The sequence below is a fragment of the Xyrauchen texanus genome, chromosome 35 (genome assembly GCF_025860055.1).
Source record: "Xyrauchen texanus isolate HMW12.3.18 chromosome 35, RBS_HiC_50CHRs, whole genome shotgun sequence".
In the NCBI taxonomy this organism is placed as follows: domain Eukaryota; kingdom Metazoa; phylum Chordata; class Actinopteri; order Cypriniformes; family Catostomidae; genus Xyrauchen; species Xyrauchen texanus.
The window spans coordinates 33865922-33887215 of NC_068310.1; the positions used below are offsets into that span (position 1 = coordinate 33865922).

Here is a 21294-nt window from a genome sequence, read left to right on the forward strand (position 1 = left end):
CAGCCCTGTTACATTAGCCCATACTCTAAAAAATGGGCCATGCCTTCCTTTTTGGACCCTTGCATAGTAGTGAACCTTTTAGTTGATTCTGATGTAACTACTGTAGTTTTTTTTCCCTCTTCTATCTCTTAATATATATATGCGGGTATTTTGTCAGTTAAGTTCCTAAAGTTGAATGTAAATCTTACTTGAAATAGCTTTATGCCACCGATGACAGATTTCGATATTTTAAATGTTAACAATCATCTTGTTATAGCATGTATGTGCGTGATTTACTCGTGTTTATGTTGTGTGTTGGTTGCGTTCGACACGTTGTAATTAGTCAACAAACAACATTTATAATATAGAGGCCGTACAACAAGTGTTTGTGGACTATGTGCCTGGATATATGTCCATTCCATACAATCTACTGAAGATTACGGTTTCATTGCTGGACAAACTGAGTAGTTGTAGTATAGATGTTTTTGAAACTGGATTTCACTAAGTTATTATGTATTTTGGACTCTGGATATAGTCTCTATCTGCGCTTAATACCAAAAATGTTGCGAAGTGCCTGTCTTGGAATTTTTATTTTTTTATTTTATTTTTGTTTTTACCCCCCCACCCAACAAAGACAACACAGGATTGTAATTGAAGGCCTTTTGGATGTCATTTTATTTAGACCAAAATGTGCTTTTATTTTTTTTTCATGTAGCTATACAGAATCATTTCCATTTTGAAATGTTTTGAATTTACTTTCAATGTCTTTTTTTTTTTTATTATTATTTCATATGGGATTCTTTTCCATTGTTTGCAGTGGTATTTATCAAATGCCATTTCACTTGAGTTGACTTCATTTGACACCTTTTGAGGCCAGCATAAAACTGAAACACCTGATCATTTCTTGCACTTTATTTCCTTCATTCTGCTAAGTTCTGATCGGGCTGTCTGTTAACACATTTTCTTTGATTATTTCTTTCTTGGACTCATCATTTGGGACCAATGAGTTCTATAAATTTTTCCATTCACCATGCATTTTATACTTTAGATAAGCAGGCATGGATATTTTGTCAATGTGTCCCGAAGGCATCAAATTCTTATTCCTAGAATGTCATTGTTAACAACCCATGTGCATTGCTTTTTTAGGGAACGTTTGTTTAAAGGTCATTCGTCCTTGAGTTAAAGGAATTATACTTTTGTGTTTTTTTTTTTTTTTTTTTTTTTTTTTTTGTGTGTGTGTATGCAGTGGATCTGAACCGTAACTTTTGAAGCTGGTCACATTTCTACCTCATTTAGATTTCTGTACTTTTTGCATTGCGTTTGGAGTTCTGGTTGCATCCTGCCCCGTAACCTGCTGATTTCTGTAATGTAATGAATGTATCTCCAGACACTTTGCACAACAATTGTTCAGAATAGGCAAACTCCTCCTGTACATTTATCTTTATAATATGCATTTACCAAGTTGTGCCTTTTTTGTAGATGTAAAAAAAAAAAAAGATGGTGTCAGAGCTTTGTTAAATGGGGTCATGTCTGTATGATTGTTCAAATGTTGTGTCTGTTTTAAGCTTGTTTACAGCGTAGCTTTTTTTTTTTTTTTAAATGGAAAATAATTTCCCTTCACGTTTCCACCACTCTGATATTTTGAAAATAAAACAAAGGATGACTTTTCCAAGACTTTCGTGGTACGTGTAAGTTAGTATGTAGTCATTGTTACTGGAAAAAAAGGGTTCATGATGTTTCATCACTTGTAATTCTGTAGGCTGTATTGCTGGTAGAGGATAGATCCTGAACATCTGAAAAACACTGGTTCTCTGCTGAACAGTTATTTTAGTCTGAAATGGGTTTTCAAATACAAAAACAATAGATAATTAAAATGAGATGAATTCTTGCTATGCACAACACTGACAATAAAATTGATGGATAAACCGATTAGAAGATTATTATATATTTTACTTTTCGAAGTGGTCATCGAAGATTGAGTCCTCCCAGTCTGGCATTGGGAGCCCTTACAAAAAGTACTACATCATGGTACTGAATGAGAACCATATTAATTTACCATGATATACATTGTAATGTATGGATATCCAATAATACCATGTTACATGGTAATTCAATGATATTTAATGATTACCATTATATACATGTCCCATGGTATTAACATGGGACGCCATGGTAGTGAATGATTACCACATTTATGCGCCTTCTTTACATGTCAATCCAAGGTACTTTAAAGAATGGTATTGCCGTGGTACATACCCAAATATATGATGTATCATGATGGTGAATGATAACCATTTTCATATAAAAAGGTATTAACATTGAACTCCAAGTTACTTAAACAAAATACAATGGCACATGCCCAAAAATATGATAATACCATGGTACTTTATGTATACACCCTGGTTGTAAATGATTACCATATTCATGTACCAATGACAGGCTATGTACACAAACACCCCTCAAAGATACTTCAAATATTACCATTTTAAAACAGAACCTGGTATAACATGGTGTTGAATGATTAAAATATTCATTCACAATGGTGAACATCTGCTGGACACCGAATTATAAATAGTTCGGAAAAGGTTTAAGTGTTGGGGGAAAAAATGCACTATGATTGGATGTAAATTGCCTAAATAAAATACATTGCCCAGCATGCAGCACTGGTGATGTCCCATCATGTTCAGTGTTTAGAGCCGACAACAACCCATCATCAACCTCCGCCCAGCTGCTGGACAACTGCGGACAACAATGACGGATAACATACAGTTACAGCCCGTACGACACAAAAAGCGACACGACAACAAACAAAGAGACGGGTAAGAGCACGAAACAACGTTAAACGAACGCAAATGCGCGTCGGCTGGCAAGTGGCCGTTTGTTTATGGATGATATACGGGAGATCGCACAGTGGCCAACAGCTCAGCAGTCCTTACCTGCTATTTTTTGTGTTTAGAACGATATTATATCGTGACACGGCTCTGAAAGGCTCTCTATTTTGTATATATACATGCGTATTTGCAAAGAAGTCATCGCACAAGCCAGTGTGATCTCTTTTCATTGTAATATATATAGAAGAGAATATTGCACATCCTAGTTCCGGGGCGCTGTAACGCAGGTGATTTGTGCACGGAAATGAAGGGAAATGAAGGCAAATGAGGAAAACGAGTGTTTCTTCCTCATGTATTTGCTTCTGTTACTCTCTTTTTGGCTATAATGCATTTAAGGTCGGTACCCTGCTGACAAAAACATCTTTAGGGAGGGTTTTGGGCATTTATTAAACTGGTCAGGGTTGGAGACCTGCTTAAACCAGCTAAGGCCAGCCTAGGTCGCAAGTTCCATTGCCCTATTGCATCACAACTGTATCGCCCTTACAAAATAAAATCACCGTGGTAACTGTAGATTCCATCTAAATGTCTTTGTTTCTACAATGGAATTATGGTAGCTTGCACTAACCAAAAAGTACCATGTCAATACCATGGTGTTTTGGCTTTCTCCCGTTTCATTTGGGCAATATTAAAGGGATAGTTCACCCAAAAATTTAAATTCTCTCATCGTCTACTGATACTCATGCTATCCCAGATGTGTATTACTTACTTTCTTTTTCAGAACACAAAGATTTTTAGAAGAATATCCCAGCTCTGTTTGTCTGTTCAATGTAAGTGGGTGGTGGCTAGAACTTTGGAGCTTCAAAAAGCACATAAAGGCAACATAAAAGTAATCCAGTGGTTCAATCCATGTCTTCAGAAGGATATAATGTGTTGTGGGTGAGAAACAGCTCAATATTTAAGTGATTTTTATTATAAATCTCCACCTTTGACCAGCCCCGACCAGCAGTTGGCGAAATGCATGAAGAATGCGAATAGGCCAAAAACAAAATAGGAATGTGGAAGAGTAAATAAAATTGGAGATATATAGTATAAAGGACTTAAATATTGATTGTGTTTTACGTACACCTATCATTTCTCTTAGGAAAATATAGATTTAACCACTGGTGTTTAATGAATTACTTTCATGCTGACTTTATGGGCATTTTGGAGCTTCAAAGTTCTGGCCACCATTTTCACTTGCATTAAATTGACCTACAGAGCTGAAATATTCTCCTAAATGTCTTCATTTGTGTTCAGCAGAAGAAAGAAAGTCATATACATATGGGATGACATGAGGGTGAGTAAAAGATGAGAGAATTTTCCTTTTTGGGTGAAATATTCCCTTAAGTTGGACATGTGTCCATCATGTTAATCACACTTACCAAAAAAAGTACCATGGTTTTATGGACATGGTACCATGGTATAATGTCAAGTACCTTGGGTTTTCACGTTAATACTATTGTGTATTAATATAATGGCCATTCAGTACCCATGTGATTCACATTAAAGACTAAAGTCTCAGTTCATTCCAGTTTAGTACATGCTGTTGTATTTTCAATAAGCTGCTATCATTCAAATATGAATATCTTCAGATATAAGGACGTACAGAGCCTAATATATAGCTCTTGTTAAGTGCTTGTTTGATAAAGGTGTTGGTAGGAGGTAGATGGTGAAAGCTAATATTTACTGACATAGTTATGTTGCTCTTGAACATATTTCTGTGGTTGAAGTGAAATTCCGGTATCTACATAAGACTTTTCTTATTTAGGTTACAAATAGTTTTTTTTTAATTATTATTATTATTATTAATATAAAAGGAATATTCCAGGTTTAATACAAGCATTTCTTACAGCATTTGTGGCATAAAATGGATTACTACAAAAAATATATGTTCACTATATTTAAATAAAAGAAGCAAAAATTGCAGTGTCAGTAAGGCACTTACAGTGGAAGTCCAAAAACGTTAAAATACACATTGTTTCAAAAGTATAACCACAAGATGTATATACATTTATGCGTTAATATGATTTATTGTGATACAATTGTTTACTAACCTTGTAAGTGTAAAGGTATATCCAATATTACAACTTTGTTGCCATGATGACTGAATGCCTGTAAATCATGTAGAACAGAGATCTTATCACACTAAGTCTTGTGGCTGTAATTTGAAAATCATGTGTGTTTATGGACTAGCCCCATTCACTTACAGTGTATGTTTTTTTTTTTTTTTTGTAACCATGATTTTTTTAATAAACAAGGGATGAGTCAAAAAATGTTCTGTGGTAAATCAGCATTATGCTACAAATGCTTTTTATTGAGTTTAACTTGTATTGAACCCAGAACATTCCTACTATTGTAGTGCCTTGTGAACCACGGAGGGTTATGCAATGTTAATGATTTTGATGTATATTTAGGTGTTGTCCATGGTCCAGATGTTGTGGAGGGGGAGATTTCCGTCCCCGGACAGTGTGGTTGGGCCATCCGGAAAAAAGGGAACAGAGGTACCCAAGAAATGTCATAAACAACCAGAAATACAATTTTTTCACCTTCCTTCCTGGGGTAAGTAACTAAGAATTGATGTACTGTTGCTCAGTATGTTCTTGAATTGCTTTGTTTGTTAATAGGGTCATCCATTTTCTTCAGATCATATAAAAAATCGAGACCTAATGTCATGTGGAGCACCAGTTTAAAAACAACAACCTTGGCCAGATTGGTGTATGGAAAAAAAAAATATTATTTGCATTGCAAATTGTAATGGCTTCTGGTTATTTTGAATGATTTAAAGGACAAATGATCAGTTCAAAAGAGTTCAGTTCTGAATCTTTTGTAATTGAGTCCCCAGAACTCAGATCGATGTACAGGACATACTGTATACTTATGAAAAAACTGGCCTCGGTTCGACCGTTTTGCACATCCCTGGTGCAGCGAATGTAATTCTCGCTAAGTTGAAATAGTAAACTGTAAATGTACAGTATATAGTGTTGGGTGTAATCTAATTACAAAGAAAATAATTATTGTAAATAAAATATTTTTAATACAAAAAGTAGTGTAGTGCATTACTTTCAATTAAGTCAATTACTTGGGTGTAACAGGGTTATGTGAGCAAGTAGGAGGCGTGAACCGGCTGAAGCATCAAAGTAATATTTTTATGAAAACGTAAACAAAAAGACACAAAACACAAACATGCACACGGCAGCTGCGTGTGGCTTTCTCTCTCCCGAACTGCCACATCCAGCTCGGCCTTATCCCTCTCCTCGGTTGATTAGCCCGATTAGGGTTCGGCCGTGCGACTCATGGCCCGGCCACGCCCTCCTCCTCGTCACACTCCTCCCTCCTTTGCCTCAGGCTGGCTCGGCCTGATCCCTCTCCTCGGTTGATTAGCCCGATTAGGGGTCGGCCGTGCTACTCATGGCCCGGCCACGCCCTCCTACTCAACACTCTTCCCTCCATTGCCTCAGGCCGGCTCGGCCATATCCCTCTCCTTGGTTGATTAGCCCGATTAGGGGTCGGCCGTGCTACTCATGGCCCGGACACGCCCTCCTACTCGTCACACTCTTCCCTCCTTTGCCTCAGGCCGGCTCGGCCTTATCCCTCTCCTCGGTCGATTAGGCCGACTAGGGGTCGGCCGTGCGACTCACGGCCCGGCCACGCTCCTCCTCGTCACACGCCTCCCTCCTTTGCCTCAGGCTGGCTCAGCCTTATCCCTCTCCTTGGTTGATTAGCCCGATTAGGGGTCGGCCGTGCTACTCACGGGCCGGCCACGCCCTCCTCCTCGTCACAGTCCTCCCTCCTTTGCCTCAGGCTGGCTCGGCCATATCCCTCTCCTTGGTTGATTAGCCCGATTGGAGGTTGCCGTGCGCATACATGTTTTACAGTAAATTACATTTATTAAATTTTTTTTGGTGCAAATAATTTACTAATATCAGAAGTGAACCTCAAGGAACTAGTGCTGTCATATTAAAATTTGAATATTCATTGAATTTAAGAAAAAAGGCATATTCGAATGCTAACACTGACGATGACTTGACGATGATGATCAATCGCATTCTTTTGCTAAAAAAGGCTAGACACAGCACAACAAATACAGTTTAAGAGAAAGCAGGTGTCTCAAGACCCTTTTTAAAGTTTTTTTTAACTAGACAGCACTCCTCTACGAGTGTTTACATAGAAAAACAAATGGGTGATTGCAATAGCATTCGTTTTGAACAGCCCCTTACAATAGGAGGAGGTCTTGGCCATTGCATCTTGTGCTCTTATCTGTGATTCTCAGATTAAGCAATGAGTTTTTTAAACACTTTGTCAGGAAAGGATTTCAATTTGGAAATATGTTGTGTTCCATCTGTGAACAGCCATCCACTTCACCACCGAGTTCAGCCGAATACCACTGCTATCTGGGAATATTGCTACTCTTCGTGCAACTGTAATGAATAAAAAAAGAATGTAGCACAGGCCCGTAGCCAGCCTAGTGGAAGGCGGGGTTCTTTTTGCCAAATGTGGACCTTTTTGCAGTTTTTCCCATAATTTTGTATTTAATTATGAGGTTCAAATAATTTGTGCTGGATTAGCTTGTCTGCTGGTATCTTAACGAGCACGCTTTTTGATGCACTGAAAATATTTACTACAATGTTGTCAAATTGCTTACAAGTATAACAACCGTACCCTGTTTGGCGGTCTTTTTTCAATATTCTGCGACAATGACGCTGCTGCCTGCTTTCTCTTCTGCTCTTGTCACCCAATACTCACTATCCAGCTGGATGTCGTTGGCCTCACTGATTTAGCGCGGTAAAGTTTGACGTTCGACATTCGGTTTCACAGATGTAAGGGACCGTCTGAAAACTCCACTCACTACGATAAAACATAGGAGATGTCCACTCATTCATTCAATTCACGTGCAAGTTATATATGAAAAAAAAACCCTGTAAAATAAATGTTCACATTCAGAATGTTCTTATATCTTCCCAGAGGACAGACAGACATACTACAGGTGATATTATTACTGTATGTAAAACCGAATGTCGAACGTCAAACTAACTTTACTGTGCTCACAGGTTTTGCTATGAGTGCATAACGACAGTTGCTGCGCATGTAACTACAGGCCTGTAGTATACTGTGTATACTACAACACCATGTGAACTGTATTGAAACAGTTTCCCCCCTCGTTTTACGTTTGACTTAACATTTTAGAATATGGACAGACTGAAACGTTTTATTTATTTATTTTATGCACATTAGTTGGAAATGGAATGTTCTTTGCAATAATGTAACACAGTGCAGTATGTTTTTTTGTATTCAATGTGCCCTCTTGTGGACTAATTGACAATGTCAATTTAAAAATCAGCTGACTTTAAAATTCAAGTTTATTTAGAATTTAGAAAATATTGAAATGTAGTTTCTCTGCACAATTGACAGCACTACAAGATCATATTAAAATGATAAAATAAAGGCATGTCATGACCCCTTTAATATGTAGAGCTGTTGGCATTTTGTCACAGCTGAAGAAGAGTGTACGCCCCACTACAAGAAGAAAATATAGACATTCTTTTAATTTGTCAAGCATAAAAACAAAATTTTTCTCTGTGAAAGTGTTTTAGAAAGTAACTTAAATGTAATTAGTAATGTAATTACTTTTTCAATGAAATAATCAGTAATGTCAGTTATCTAATTACAGTTTTAGAGTAGTGATAATTAGTCATTTGTATTGAATTACTTTTTTTGAGTAACTTACAGAACACTGACAGTCTCTTGAATATCAAGACAAAATATAAGATAAAGATATTTTCAGTCATTTTAATGCTTTAAGACTAACAATACTTACCATAGTTTTAGCATGTTTTTTAGTATGCTACCATGGTATTTCTGATATTCTTTGAAGTACTCTGGAGTACCATTTTTGACAATGTTATATATGAAAATAGAAACCTTTCATCCACTAACAAAAAATACCAAGTCAAGTATTACCATGTTTTATTTAACAAGGCACCATAGTAATGGCATGTTGTTATTGGACATGTACTATGGTAATTTCAGGGTATTCTATGAAGTACTTAGAGGACCTTCTCTGACACAACATTATATTTGCAAAAGACCTTTTTTCTACTAACAAAAAAAATCCCATGGTGAACTACTATTGCCATCTTTTTGTTGAAATGGTACCACGGTTCTTCAGAAATATACCAAATGCCAAGTAGCTTGGAGTACTATGTGAGTACCATGGTAGATATCAAAGTACCATGATGTCACCCTCTGATACCATCATCACTGTACCATTGTGCATTGTTGTTTTTTGAAGGGGAGCTCACAAATACTTTACTTAACTCACCATAATGTGTTTGTTTGTAGGTGTTGTTTAACCAGTTCAAATACTTCTTCAACCTGTATTTTCTGCTGTTGGCCTGCTCTCAGTTTGTGAATGAACTTCGGTTAGGGGCTTTGTACACATACTGGGTTCCTCTGGTAAGTTAGAACACATCTTTGTTATAATATATAGGTCTACACAGAATTGTAATGTTTAGAGTCAAATTCTGATTTATTTTTTGGATTTATTTTATCGCAAGGGGTTTGTGTTAATTATTACGATCGCGAGGGAAGCTGTCGAAGAAATGCGATGTTATCTCCGAGACAAAGAGGTCAATTCACAGATCTACAGCAAACTCTCCACCAGAGGTAAGCTATTGTTTTTACCCTGACAAAGCATTTTTTTTTTTAACATTAGATCATTGTTGTAGTTTGTTGTGGATCAAATTAATTATTTATTTTTAACGTATTAACTTGCACATGAATTTATGAATTTTATAAGCTATTAATGTTGGGGATTTGCTGTTTTTATTCCCGTAGATTTATAAAAAAAAAATTTACATTCGCATTTTTGTTGTTGTTTGTCGTAATGTTTGATTTGCATGGATAATGTTATTTGTAAGTGGCTGTTGTACATTTTGTAGTGAGCAATCAAGTAAAGATAGGGAATCGCTGTTTATCATATTTACTATCGATTTTTGATAGGATTGTTTGTCTTGCAGTGAGAAAACAATTCAAAATGGAAAATTTGCAGGTTTTTTACTTTATTGACATTCTTGTTTCGCTTTGTTTTGTCAAAACGTTCGTTTAGGATGGATCATGTTGGGTGCGAGTAGCATTTGTGTTGTAAATGTCTCGCAATGAACAATCAATTAACGATAGGAAATTGTTGATTTTTCACACATTTGTAACATTAGACTCTTGTTGTAGTTTGTCTTAATGTTGTTTGTTTAGCAATTATTATTGTTTGAGAAATCAATTCACAATAGAGAAATGGCAGTTTTTTTTTTACTTTATTGACGTTCTTGTTTCGCTGTAATTTGTCGAAACGTTCGTTTAGGATGGATCATGTAAGATGTACGTAGCTTATGTGTTGTAAATGTCTTGCAGTTAGTCAATTTACGATAGGGAATTGTTTTTCATATATGTAATTTCATATATTTTTCACATTTGATTTTTTTTTTTTTAAGTGATTATAGTTTGTCGTGAAGTTGTTTGTTTATTATGGATCATGTTAGATGTAAGTGTGTTATAAATGAACAAGATATTTTTTTATCGTATGTATTAAACATACAGTTTATTTTATTCGACTGTAGTTTGTCGTAAAATTGTTCGTTCTGCATGAATATTCTTTTTTAGTTTGTTGTTATGCAAAGATACACTTAATACGTGCAAGTATGTGCATTTGAAGAAAATGTGTGCAAACTTTTAATTGCTACGTCATTAAAAGTTCCCAAAAAATAGAAACTACTATTTAGATGGGGGATGCTAACGCATGCAGCTACATCTTCCATAAAAGAAGCTGCTGTTTGGGTTTAATTTGAAGTAGGGATGTTAATTGTATCATATACAAAGGGATGAAAAGCATCTGATAATTAAATACGAAGAGAACCTCCTGTTGTTTCCATCACATGCCTTCCTTTGATCTAGCAGGCTCTCTTCTCTCGTAAACTCAGCGTATGTGCGCTCTGCTGTAACAGCCTCCATATAAGGCTCATGTATTGGAGCTGTGGCATTTGTTGGCTACCTGGGAGGGCTGCTGATTGCCCTGCCTAGACCAACAGGGATGAAAAACTTCAAAGTTCATCATATTTAAACTGCACCTCAACTCCTCATTTTATACACGTAGACAATTAAAGGTGGGCATGGGATTTATGGTTGCAGGTCACACCTTCCGGAGTGGAACACTAGTATTTCCTGGTTTCTACAAGTTTATTATATAAGGGGGCGATCCCAAATGAATAACCTTTGCATCCGACAAAGCATTATTATTAATTAGGGGCAGGCTTAATTTGTTAAAGGGATAGTTCACTCCAAAATTAACTATTAAGAAGTATGACTTTCTTTTCTCCATGGAACACAAAAGCAGATGTTAGGCAGAACATTAGACTTGGTCATCTTTCACTTTCATTGCATGAAAAATAATATTTAATCAAATTGTTAATCAAAACCAACAAAAGTGACTTTTAATGATTATTTTGTGATCTGCATTATGAAGTTTTGTACACGTGTGATAGAAGTGTCCTTTTATACCAGGAAGAATCCACATATACATATGTGCTAATGTCTTACATATGCATTGGTAAAGGTCTCTGCAGGGGTTAAAGGTCCCTGACTTTTTCCAAACAGTTTTAGCTGTGTATTCTCAATAGAATGAGAGATCATTCTCCCAGTGCTCTTGTAAAGCCGCATAGGAGGGTATTGTCTAAAAACAAATGGAAATCTCATATGCACTCAATGCTTTTGCAAAATCTGAATGGGGACTTAAAAAAAGGCTTAAATATTTGAATCTTTAGTGGAGGTTTGCCTTGAAATATGCAGAAAAGACAATTGGTCAGAACAATAGTTGAGCTAAATGTTTCTTTTGCATTGTAGGTGTGTTGCACATTTTGGGGGGGATTTTAAAACTTTTCTTATGCAAAATATGTGAGCAATCGACAGTGTTCCGACAGATAAAAATGCATAAATAATGTTTTTGTTTGAAAAAATATATATATTTTTTAATAAAAATGCATAAATGACTGGTAATCACAAATTATTGGAACCAAATAACAAAACCTGGAAATAATAAGGAATTGTAAAGTTATGAATGTAATATATATGTTTAAAAGAACAGGAAAAGTCAGTGGGATTCTTTTCAAAAAGTTTATGTATCCTAAATCATTTCAAAATAGAGAGCCTTTAACAGTTTAAGGGCTTATTTCTTTTCAGACAGATTGCTTTATATTTAAAAATGAATGGTTTGGAGTCATTTTAAAATGTTTGGAATCACCATTGTATGAAACAAGCACAAATTTCACTCTTTAAAAAAAAAAAAAATTTTATTGCGTGAGCCTAATTGACTCTTTATCTGTCTCTCCAGGAACTGTGAAGGTGAAAAGCAGTGGCATCCAGGTTGGAGATCTTATCATTGTCGAAAAGGTTGGTTTGCTAATCAGCTCGGTCATTGTGAGGAATTGAAATCTTTTGACAAATGGCATCTCATACTTCTCAATGCTTTAGCTGTTTACCTTCCCTTGAGATTAAGGCAATTTGACCCCTGAGCAGGGCAGCGAGACACAACAAGCTTTATATGTATAATTAAAATAGTGGAATGTTCATGTTTAAAAGAAACGTTTAGTGCCACCCTTTTTGGCCCATAACATAAATCAATTATCTGTTTTGTTATTGATCTAGAAATCAAACATAGATTTGTATATTATATAAAGGAAAATATATTGAATGTAATAAATATTTATGTCATTAAAAAAAAAATTATATTCATATATTATAGTTAATAAATGATATTATTATCATAGTATTATTATTATTTAATAATACTGTTATTATAACAATTTTATTATATATTATTAATATATGTAGTATTATTATGTATATTAAAATACACACATTTGCATATATCAGTAAATATATGAATGTGTAAGTAAAATATTTGAATATATAACATTTTTATTATACATGCATTTAAGTTTAAATATAAAACTAGTACATCTAAAGATTTATGACTATTTAAAGCTAAATACTGCTGTCAATCACTTTGAATGTCTGAAGCATGCGACCAGGCCAGTGGTTGGTTATTAGTAATCCTTACTAATTTCAGTGTGTTATTTAGTGTTTCCTTTTGTTCCACATTCACCTTTTGCCATGCAAACTGAAGCCTGTTTTAATGGAACTGCACCCCTACAAAGTCTGAGAAAATGAAATTTGAGACGTGTCTGCAGTCTCCAATTTCCCACCAGGCCAATTTTCTTAAATATGTCCCTTTTACACAGAAAGACAACTTGTTGGGCTCAACCTGGATTTGTAAAACAATTCATAAATAATAAAAGCACAGTAAAACTATGTATGTATATATAAAAGCATCATATATGTATATCCAAACATCTTGATCCTAATGTGTGAATCTCACGAAAATATATCCAGGACACTTTATATATATATAAAAAAAATAATAATAATAATTATAACATTTTTCTTAAAGAAAATCAAACCTATTTTTATTACAATTAAGATTTATGTTATGCATTTTGATATAATTTTCATAAAAATGTCCACCAAAATTCCCATATAGCGGCTGTACGTAATACTTTTGTTTTTTGTAATACCAATTATTTTATGGTGATTCATATGAAGTTACTGAAATACTTTTTTTACTGTATTGCAATAAAAAAAACTAATGCAGTTTTTTTTATACCAGCATAAATTAAAGGCTTTTCACAAGCACCATCATGACATGCCGTATACATATTTTTACAATTTAAATAATTTATGATTTTATTAATAAATCAGGTATATATTCAATACATTAATTTGATATATTTTTATAAATTAATATTAATACAGTTAATATGTTTTTATGAATGTATCATTTTTTGTGTTATGTTAATGAGATTTGGGGCAGAAAATAACCAAAAAATAGGGTTTCTGTTATTTTTTTTTTAACCCTTAAATATCTTAAATGATACAACAAAAGTCGTAATTTTTATTTAAAGAGGTCTTCAATTTGGGGGTGGAAAGACAGGAATCGTGATATGACCTAATGTGTTTATCAAACTTCAAAAGAATACGATTTAATAAATAAATGCGTGCAATGCCTCCTGCAAAGTGAAAACATGGCACTGTTTTATTTTCTCCAAGCACATGGGGCTTGTGAGTGTTTTCAGCTGTTGCAGAGCCGTTCACAATCATTAAACCATTTCGGAAATTTATGACAAGCGATCATTAAACATCAACTGTTGATGACGAAGATATATTGTTGATGAAATGTGACAACGTTTACTTTTAATTGTTTATATTGTAATATGTCGTAGATTATTGTTGGAGTGCACGTTTTATAGCCCTTATTTGTTTGAATGAGCAGCTGGAAACAGTGAAGCACAAGCATTTCAAAATAAGAGTCTCCAGTGTATTTCAAAGTTAAAGTGCCTTTAAAGCTATGAAACAAAGTGCATCTGGAATTTAATTAATTTGGACTCTTGTAGCCTCTGTCTGGCCCTCCCCATCACTGGAAAGAAAGACTAAGAACATTTAATATAGGCTACTAATGAAATAAAAACTATTGGCTGATTAACTGGCTTTCTTTCAACACATTATCGAATCAGCACGATCCAATATCGATCAACCGCTAAGTTGTATCTATTTATATAATGGTACATAAGACAATTTTAATGGGATGTTTATGTGGAAAACATATACGTGAATATTTTAAAACTTGCATATAGCCTACCCTGTTTTCCTGATAAGCAATATTAAGGTCATGTTCAATGTGTGCCACTGCCTGTTTAAGTAAGAGTCTGTGATACATTATTTATTTTGAGATTGTTTGGGATTGTTTTGGTATGGGTATATGTTCATTTTATTTGTTCAGTCTTAAATTAGATTTTAACTCTGCAGCAACCCTATCTATACACACACCAAAAAAATTGGGCTTGATTGAGGTTGTGTGGGGGTGTGACAGAACAACTCGCACCGTGATGTTCGGGGTCAAGTTTGACCCCACATAAGAAAATGAATGGGCAACAAGCATTTTCTTATTATTATTTGTCAAATAAAATCAATAAATCAGCCACAATGCAGAACACACACACACACACACACACACACACACACACACACACACACACAGATCAACGGCTAAGATTTAGACATTTGATTTTATTCCCGTACTGTTTAGGCAGTCTTATGTGTCTATACAACATAAATTATCGCTGTTCATTCCTGCTCATTTCTGTTGATTTTATTGAAATTTTTTATTAAGTTATTCTGTTGATTTATTGAATTGGGATGTTTGAAATAAATGATCGGTAACAAAAATGTTACTCTTTAAGGCTTCTCTTCTGTAACACCATGGATTGTAATCATAATGTGGCATCATTGCAAAAACTGACACTTCAATACACCTCAAACCAAAAAAAGCTCAACTTTGACAAACATAGTTATTTTTTAATGTCTTTGATCATGTCTAAATATATATTCAAATGCAGAACTTGTGATTAAGATCTAAAAAAAATCAGTTTGCCAATGAGTGGACTTTTGCAGAAAGCTACTGGTTATTATTGTATCATTTAGTTCATTTTAATATAAAAGTTTTTATTTGGGGGCAATCTGCCCCTAATGCATTATAACTTTTTTTTTTTTTACTTCCTGAATTAAATTGAGAAATGGAGATTTTCACTAAAGTGAATGTAACATATAATGTTCTTATTTAAAAGAAAATTAGCGGTGTAGTTTAGTAATTTAGAGGTAAATAAGGAAACAAAAAGTGTTACTACATTTGTTTACAAACATTTCCAGATTACTGTACAAAATTGCACAGTTATTGTTTGGGGTCAAATTTGAGGATACACAAGGGTTAATACAATATAATATGATTTTATAATTATTTCTTCGATTTTTGGGGTTGAATGTTATTTTATGAAATTCACCCTAATTCTCAAATCATTCATTTAATTATGTTAGCAACCGTAAATCTCAACTAAACGGATTTCGGCAAGCATACTACAGCAGCACTCCTGTGCAATACATTTGATCTTCTGACCTTAATCTGTGAAAATTCAATTGGCTTCAATATTTCGAGGTTACATGTGTGTTATGGGTTACATATAGTAAAAACTGATTAAAAGCGTAGCCCATGTTTGAGAGACCGAAGTCAGTTCCGATGTTTTGAAACATCTGCCGAGCTCAATAGCGTGGCAAATTCATCTTCTAATAACTACAAACAGAGCTGGGAGTGAAGCGGGGGTCAGGTCGAGTGGAAATCGTGGTCAAAGCTGCCACAGGGGCACCACCCAGTGATTTGCTGCAGGCTGTGGTCTTTAAACGGGCCCAATACTGGTAATTGCGTAGATTAAAGCCATGCAGAACTTGTACAACTAAACAGAAGCAATTGCTAGTGATGGCATACTTCAGTTTGTGTCTTTACGTTTTATCTCTTACTTGTTTTTCTTCTGTCTCACCCCCTCTCAATCCCTATCTCTCTTCATAGAACCAACGTGTTCCTGCCGACATGATCTTCCTAAGAACCTCTGAAAGAAATGGTAAACATCTGTCGGTCATTCATCCAAATTTCCCAAACAAAAGCACAGGGGAAATGATACGGCCGTGAGGGCAACTTCTAATGTCGATTGATGGATTAGTCTAAACTTTGGGCATTTAATGAGCTATACTTGGTTTTGTAATTACCCAGAAAGATGGCATGGCTCATGGTTTTTTACAGTTCTTTGATCCTGTGTTTGGGAATGAACCAATCTTATCTTGAATGTCATTGTGGCTTTCAAATCTCAAGGTAGCCAAAAGGAAACTCAAGCTATGCAAAGTGTCTTGGAAAATCGAAAGAATTGGCATGGCATACAAATTAAATAGACTGTCTGGAGTAGAGAGACAATGCTTCATCTGAATAAGCAAATGAAGTAACTATTAGGATGTACAGTAGTTGTGTGCTGTCCACGCTGCAACAGATCTTTTAACCAAATATTCATATGATTCTTACGAAACCTGTCTAGAAAATGTTCTGGAATAACTCTCATCATTTACTCACCCTCATGGCATCCCAGGTGTGTATGACTTTCTTTCTTCTGCTAAACACAAATTAAGATTTTTTTTTTACAACATCTCTGCTCTTTGTGTCCATTCAATGCAAGTGAATGGTGACCAGAAAGCATATAAAGGCAGCATAAAGTAATCCATATGACTACAGCAGTTACATCTATGTAACAGATCAATATTTAAGTCCTTTATTACTATAAATGTCTACTTTCACCAGTCCTCCTAAGCACTCTTCTCTTCTAAGAGTTATTCTTCTTTTGTTTTTGGTGATTCAAATGAATTGTGCATATCGCCACCTACTGGACAGGAGTGGAATTAAAGGGATGGTTCACCCAAAAATTTGAATTCTCTCACGATTTACTCACACTCCTGCCATCCCAGATGTGCATGACTTTCTTTTCTTCTGCAGAACACAAGTTAAGATATTTAGAAGAATATTTCAGCTCTGTAGGTCTATACTATGCAAGTGAATGGGTGCCAAAATTTTGAAACTTCAAAATCCACATAAATGGAGCATAAAAGATGTGAATAAGTGTCGGTGAGAAATAAATCTATATTTAAAGGTGCTATATATATAAGATTGAAAACAAGTGTTTGAAATGGGTACTGCAGTCCAAATTCAAAATATTGCAGAGTTTTCTGCCCCACCCCAGACTCGAAGCTCTTGCTGGTTGCCAGAATGTTGACACACAAATTAGCCAACTCTGCATCCGTTTTAAAGGATTTCTGGCTTTAAGCTGTCTCCATCTTCCAAAGGCATCTCCAATATTTATCCTTGTTTTACTACTCCTCTGGTCATGGTGGTTTTTAGATGGATGGGGGATGGCAAGGCTTTTTAGTTCAGGTGCAATCTGTTATCTCTGATCCAGTTCATTTGCTGGCTTCCATGGCTGCAGCACGCAGTGTTGATTGCCTGCAAACTTGTTTAAATCTGTTTGGGCAGTGGGTGGGATCACACAGGCCAAAACATAAACAGAAATTCCAACCCGGAATGGAAACTTCAAAGTAGAATATACTGGCTGTAGCATTGTTATCGGAGATGCCAGTATAACAGCATGTTTCCTAATTCTCTAATGACATATTATGGTAATTTTATGATTTAGTACAGTAGAGATTTGACATATAGCACCTTTTAAGTCATTTGTTTTCATAAATTCTCTTCCCTGCCCATTAGGGGGCGATGTGCATAAAGGATGTGAATGACCAAATACAGAAGGAGAATGTAAAAGTGAAAGTAAAGTGGAGATTGACTGAGCAGGGAGGATCATTTATTGTTAAAAAGGACTTAAATATTGATCTGTTGCTCACCCACACCTATCAAATCGCTTCAGAATATATGGATTTAACCACAAGTCGTCTGGAGTATTTTATTTTGCCCTAATGTGGATTTTGGAGCTTGAAAAATGTGGCACCCATTCACTTACATTGTATGGACCCAAAGAGCTGAGAAGTACTTCTAAACATCTTGGATTGCATTCAGCAGATGAAAGAAAGTCACACACCTATGAGATGGTGTAAGGGTGAGTAAATTATGAAAACATTTTTACTTTTGGGGTGAGCTATTTCTTTTAATATGACCAGGACTTTTTCTTGACATGTTTCGTAAGAATAACTCGTTTATACACAAGATTTTAAAATTTCCTGAAGAAATGGTTGCTAGTGGTTGCTAGGGTATTTTGAGTGGTTGCTAGATGATTGCTTACTGACCCAAGACAAGTGTCTCTATATACTGGTTTCTAGGTTTTGGGAAATTTAGTAGCTACTAATTGAAAAGAGTTTACATGCACTATAATGTGAATTATAGTGAATGTAAGTATGGTGTGGAGTGGAATTGGCTAGTAGTAGCTGATGTGGGAAGCTGATGTGCTTTAGGGGAAGCATTGTTATCCCTGCAGATAGACCCAATTAGACAATTATTAAGAGTCCAGGGTTGAATGGCAGAGACAGAGCGACATATATTTAAAGGGGTGGGGGGCAGGGCGGGTGACATGTTCTAATAGCAGTGCAGCTGCTGTTGGGCCGAGTTGTGTTTTCATGACTAGCAGTTTTGGTGAATTGTTTGGGTTTGGACCGATTTCAAGGTGTATAAGCAATTTAGACACTGAAAATGCATACTACATTAAATGAGTTACTGAATTAGAAAGCAGCAAACGAAACATGCCATGATAGGAAGACGAAGATAGAAAGTGTTACATCATAGTGCCCTCTGGAGTTAAAGTAGCGTAAAATGCAGTTTGAAAATGTTTCCAGCAAAAATGTCGAGAAATATCCAAAAAAAATATTACTTTTGATCTGTCGTAACAGCTTTAAAAGTATATTTAGAGTTTTTGCCCTGGGTTTTGTCATAAGGCTCCTGCTTTCTAAGGACGGATCAGTTGGATGGAGAGACGGATTGGAAACTACGCCTCCCGGTGACCTGTACTCAGAGACTCCCTACTGCTGCTGTGAGTTTATTTTATTTCATAGTTCTGAAAAACATTATTTAATTTTATTGTGAGTTTATGCACCTGCTTATATATAAGCAGGTGTTTGTTGTTGTTCTGAAAAAAAACATATTTCTGAAAGTTCTGAAAAACATATTTGATAATTACAATTATAAATATAATTAAACATATTTGATTTGATTTCATTTTATTTTTGTGAGTTTATGCACCTGTTTAATTTGTTTTATTTTGTTGTTCTGAAAAACAATATTTTTTATTAAATTTTATTGTGAGTTTATGCACCTTATGTATAAGCAGGTGTTTGTTGTTGTTCTGAAAAAATAAATAAATATAAATATATATATATATTTTTTTATTTTTATTTTATTTTTTATTCAAAGTTCTGAAAAAAATATTTGATTTGAATTAATAAATTTTTTTGTGAGTTTATGCACCTGCTTAATTTTTTTATTTCATAGTTCTGTAAAACAATATTACATTTTTTATAAATATTTTTGTGAGTTTAGGCACCTGTTTTATTCTTTTATGTCATAGTTCTGAAAAACAATATTTTTATTTTATTGTGAATTTATGCACCTTTAATTTTTGTTTGTGAGTTTGTGCCCCTTTTTAATTTCTTTTTATTTTTAATTTTTTTTGTGAGTTGATGCAGCTGTTTAATTTATTTTTAAACTTATTAAGTCTTCTTGTGCATGATTCAAGTTTCTGACAAAAATCTACTTTTCTGTTGTTGTAATCAAGGGAAAATTAATATTAACCAATAATATCATAACATTCACTGTGCAATCAAATCCTGATTGATGAAATCATGTCCCGCCCTCCATTATTTCCCATTAAATATTCTGTTTCACTCAGAAATAAGTCACATGACAGAAGTTAAATGCCATTTATGTTTTTATCAAGTCTAAATCCATTTCCTTAAACTACAGTGTGAAATTTTCCCTCAGGATCTACTGCAGATCAGATCATATGTTTACGCTGAAGAACCAAACATTGACATCCACAACTTCATCGGTACCTTCACCAGAGTGAGTACACATTCATTGCGTGTCAGTCAGGTTGCACTCCATGGGAAACATAACACTATTGCCAAAATGCTAAAAAGATGATTTTCAAATTGTTTCACCCCTGACAGGAAGATGGTGACCCTCCTGTCAATGAGAGTTTAAGTATTGAAAACACTCTTTGGGCGAGCACTGTCATTGCCTCTGGTAACCTGAAAATATCATATCTATACATGATATAAGAACATTTCTACCTGATGTCTAAAAGCACACCCTAACTCCTTTTAAGGAAAGGAATTTCAGAGTTTTTAAACTTGTTACCTATCCATCTGAAACGTTTGTTCTCTGATCAAAGGCACAGTTGTTGGGGTGGTGATTTACACTGGTAAAGAACTACGGAGTGTAATGAATACCTCGAACCCAAGACATAAGGTAAAACCAGCAACATTTTAGACTTATTGATATAATTCTAGACAATTTAGACAATTACACAAGAAAAAGGATCTTTTTCCTGCTCAACAATGCAGATATACTCTCTTGCACACACTGTTTAAACCATTAAAACTGTTGTATGTGGTTTCGCTGTTGCAGATCGGTCTGTTTGACCTGGAGGTGAACTGTCTGACTAAGATCTTGTTTGGTGCTCTGGTCGTGGTGTCGTTGGTCATGGTGGCTCTTCAGCACTTCGCTGGTCGCTGGTATCTCCAAATCTTCCGTTTTCTCCTGCTCTTCTCCAACATCATCCCTATCAGGTAAGGATTTGTTCTCTTCATCTGTGAACTCAAATCATCAGTTTGTTGTAGTGGTTTAAAGGGATAGTTCACCCAAAAATGAAAATGCTGTCGTCATTTACTCACCCTCATGCTATCCCAAATGTGTATGACTTTCTTTCTTCTGCAGAACACAAATCAAGATTTTTAGAAGAATATTTCAGCTCTG

The 21294-nt window shown here is 35.1% G+C and overlaps 1 protein-coding gene across 1 annotated transcript in view; it reads left to right on the top strand.

Annotated features, from left to right (window-relative positions):
* The first annotated feature begins 2657 nt into the window (after positions 1-2657).
* LOC127629253 (probable phospholipid-transporting ATPase IIA) overlaps positions 2658-21294 on the top strand; it is a 61406-nt gene continuing 42769 nt past the window's right edge. The window contains exons 1-11 of the mRNA XM_052106401.1: positions 2658-2798; positions 5264-5408; positions 9189-9302; positions 9404-9512; positions 12226-12284; positions 16348-16399; positions 19257-19351; positions 20299-20379; positions 20487-20562; positions 20711-20787; positions 20947-21107. Coding sequence (XP_051962361.1) covers positions 2731-2798; positions 5264-5408; positions 9189-9302; positions 9404-9512; positions 12226-12284; positions 16348-16399; positions 19257-19351; positions 20299-20379; positions 20487-20562; positions 20711-20787; positions 20947-21107 — 1037 coding nt within the window. The 5' untranslated portion in view covers positions 2658-2730. The remainder of the gene's footprint in view (positions 2799-5263; positions 5409-9188; positions 9303-9403; positions 9513-12225; positions 12285-16347; positions 16400-19256; positions 19352-20298; positions 20380-20486; positions 20563-20710; positions 20788-20946; positions 21108-21294) is intronic.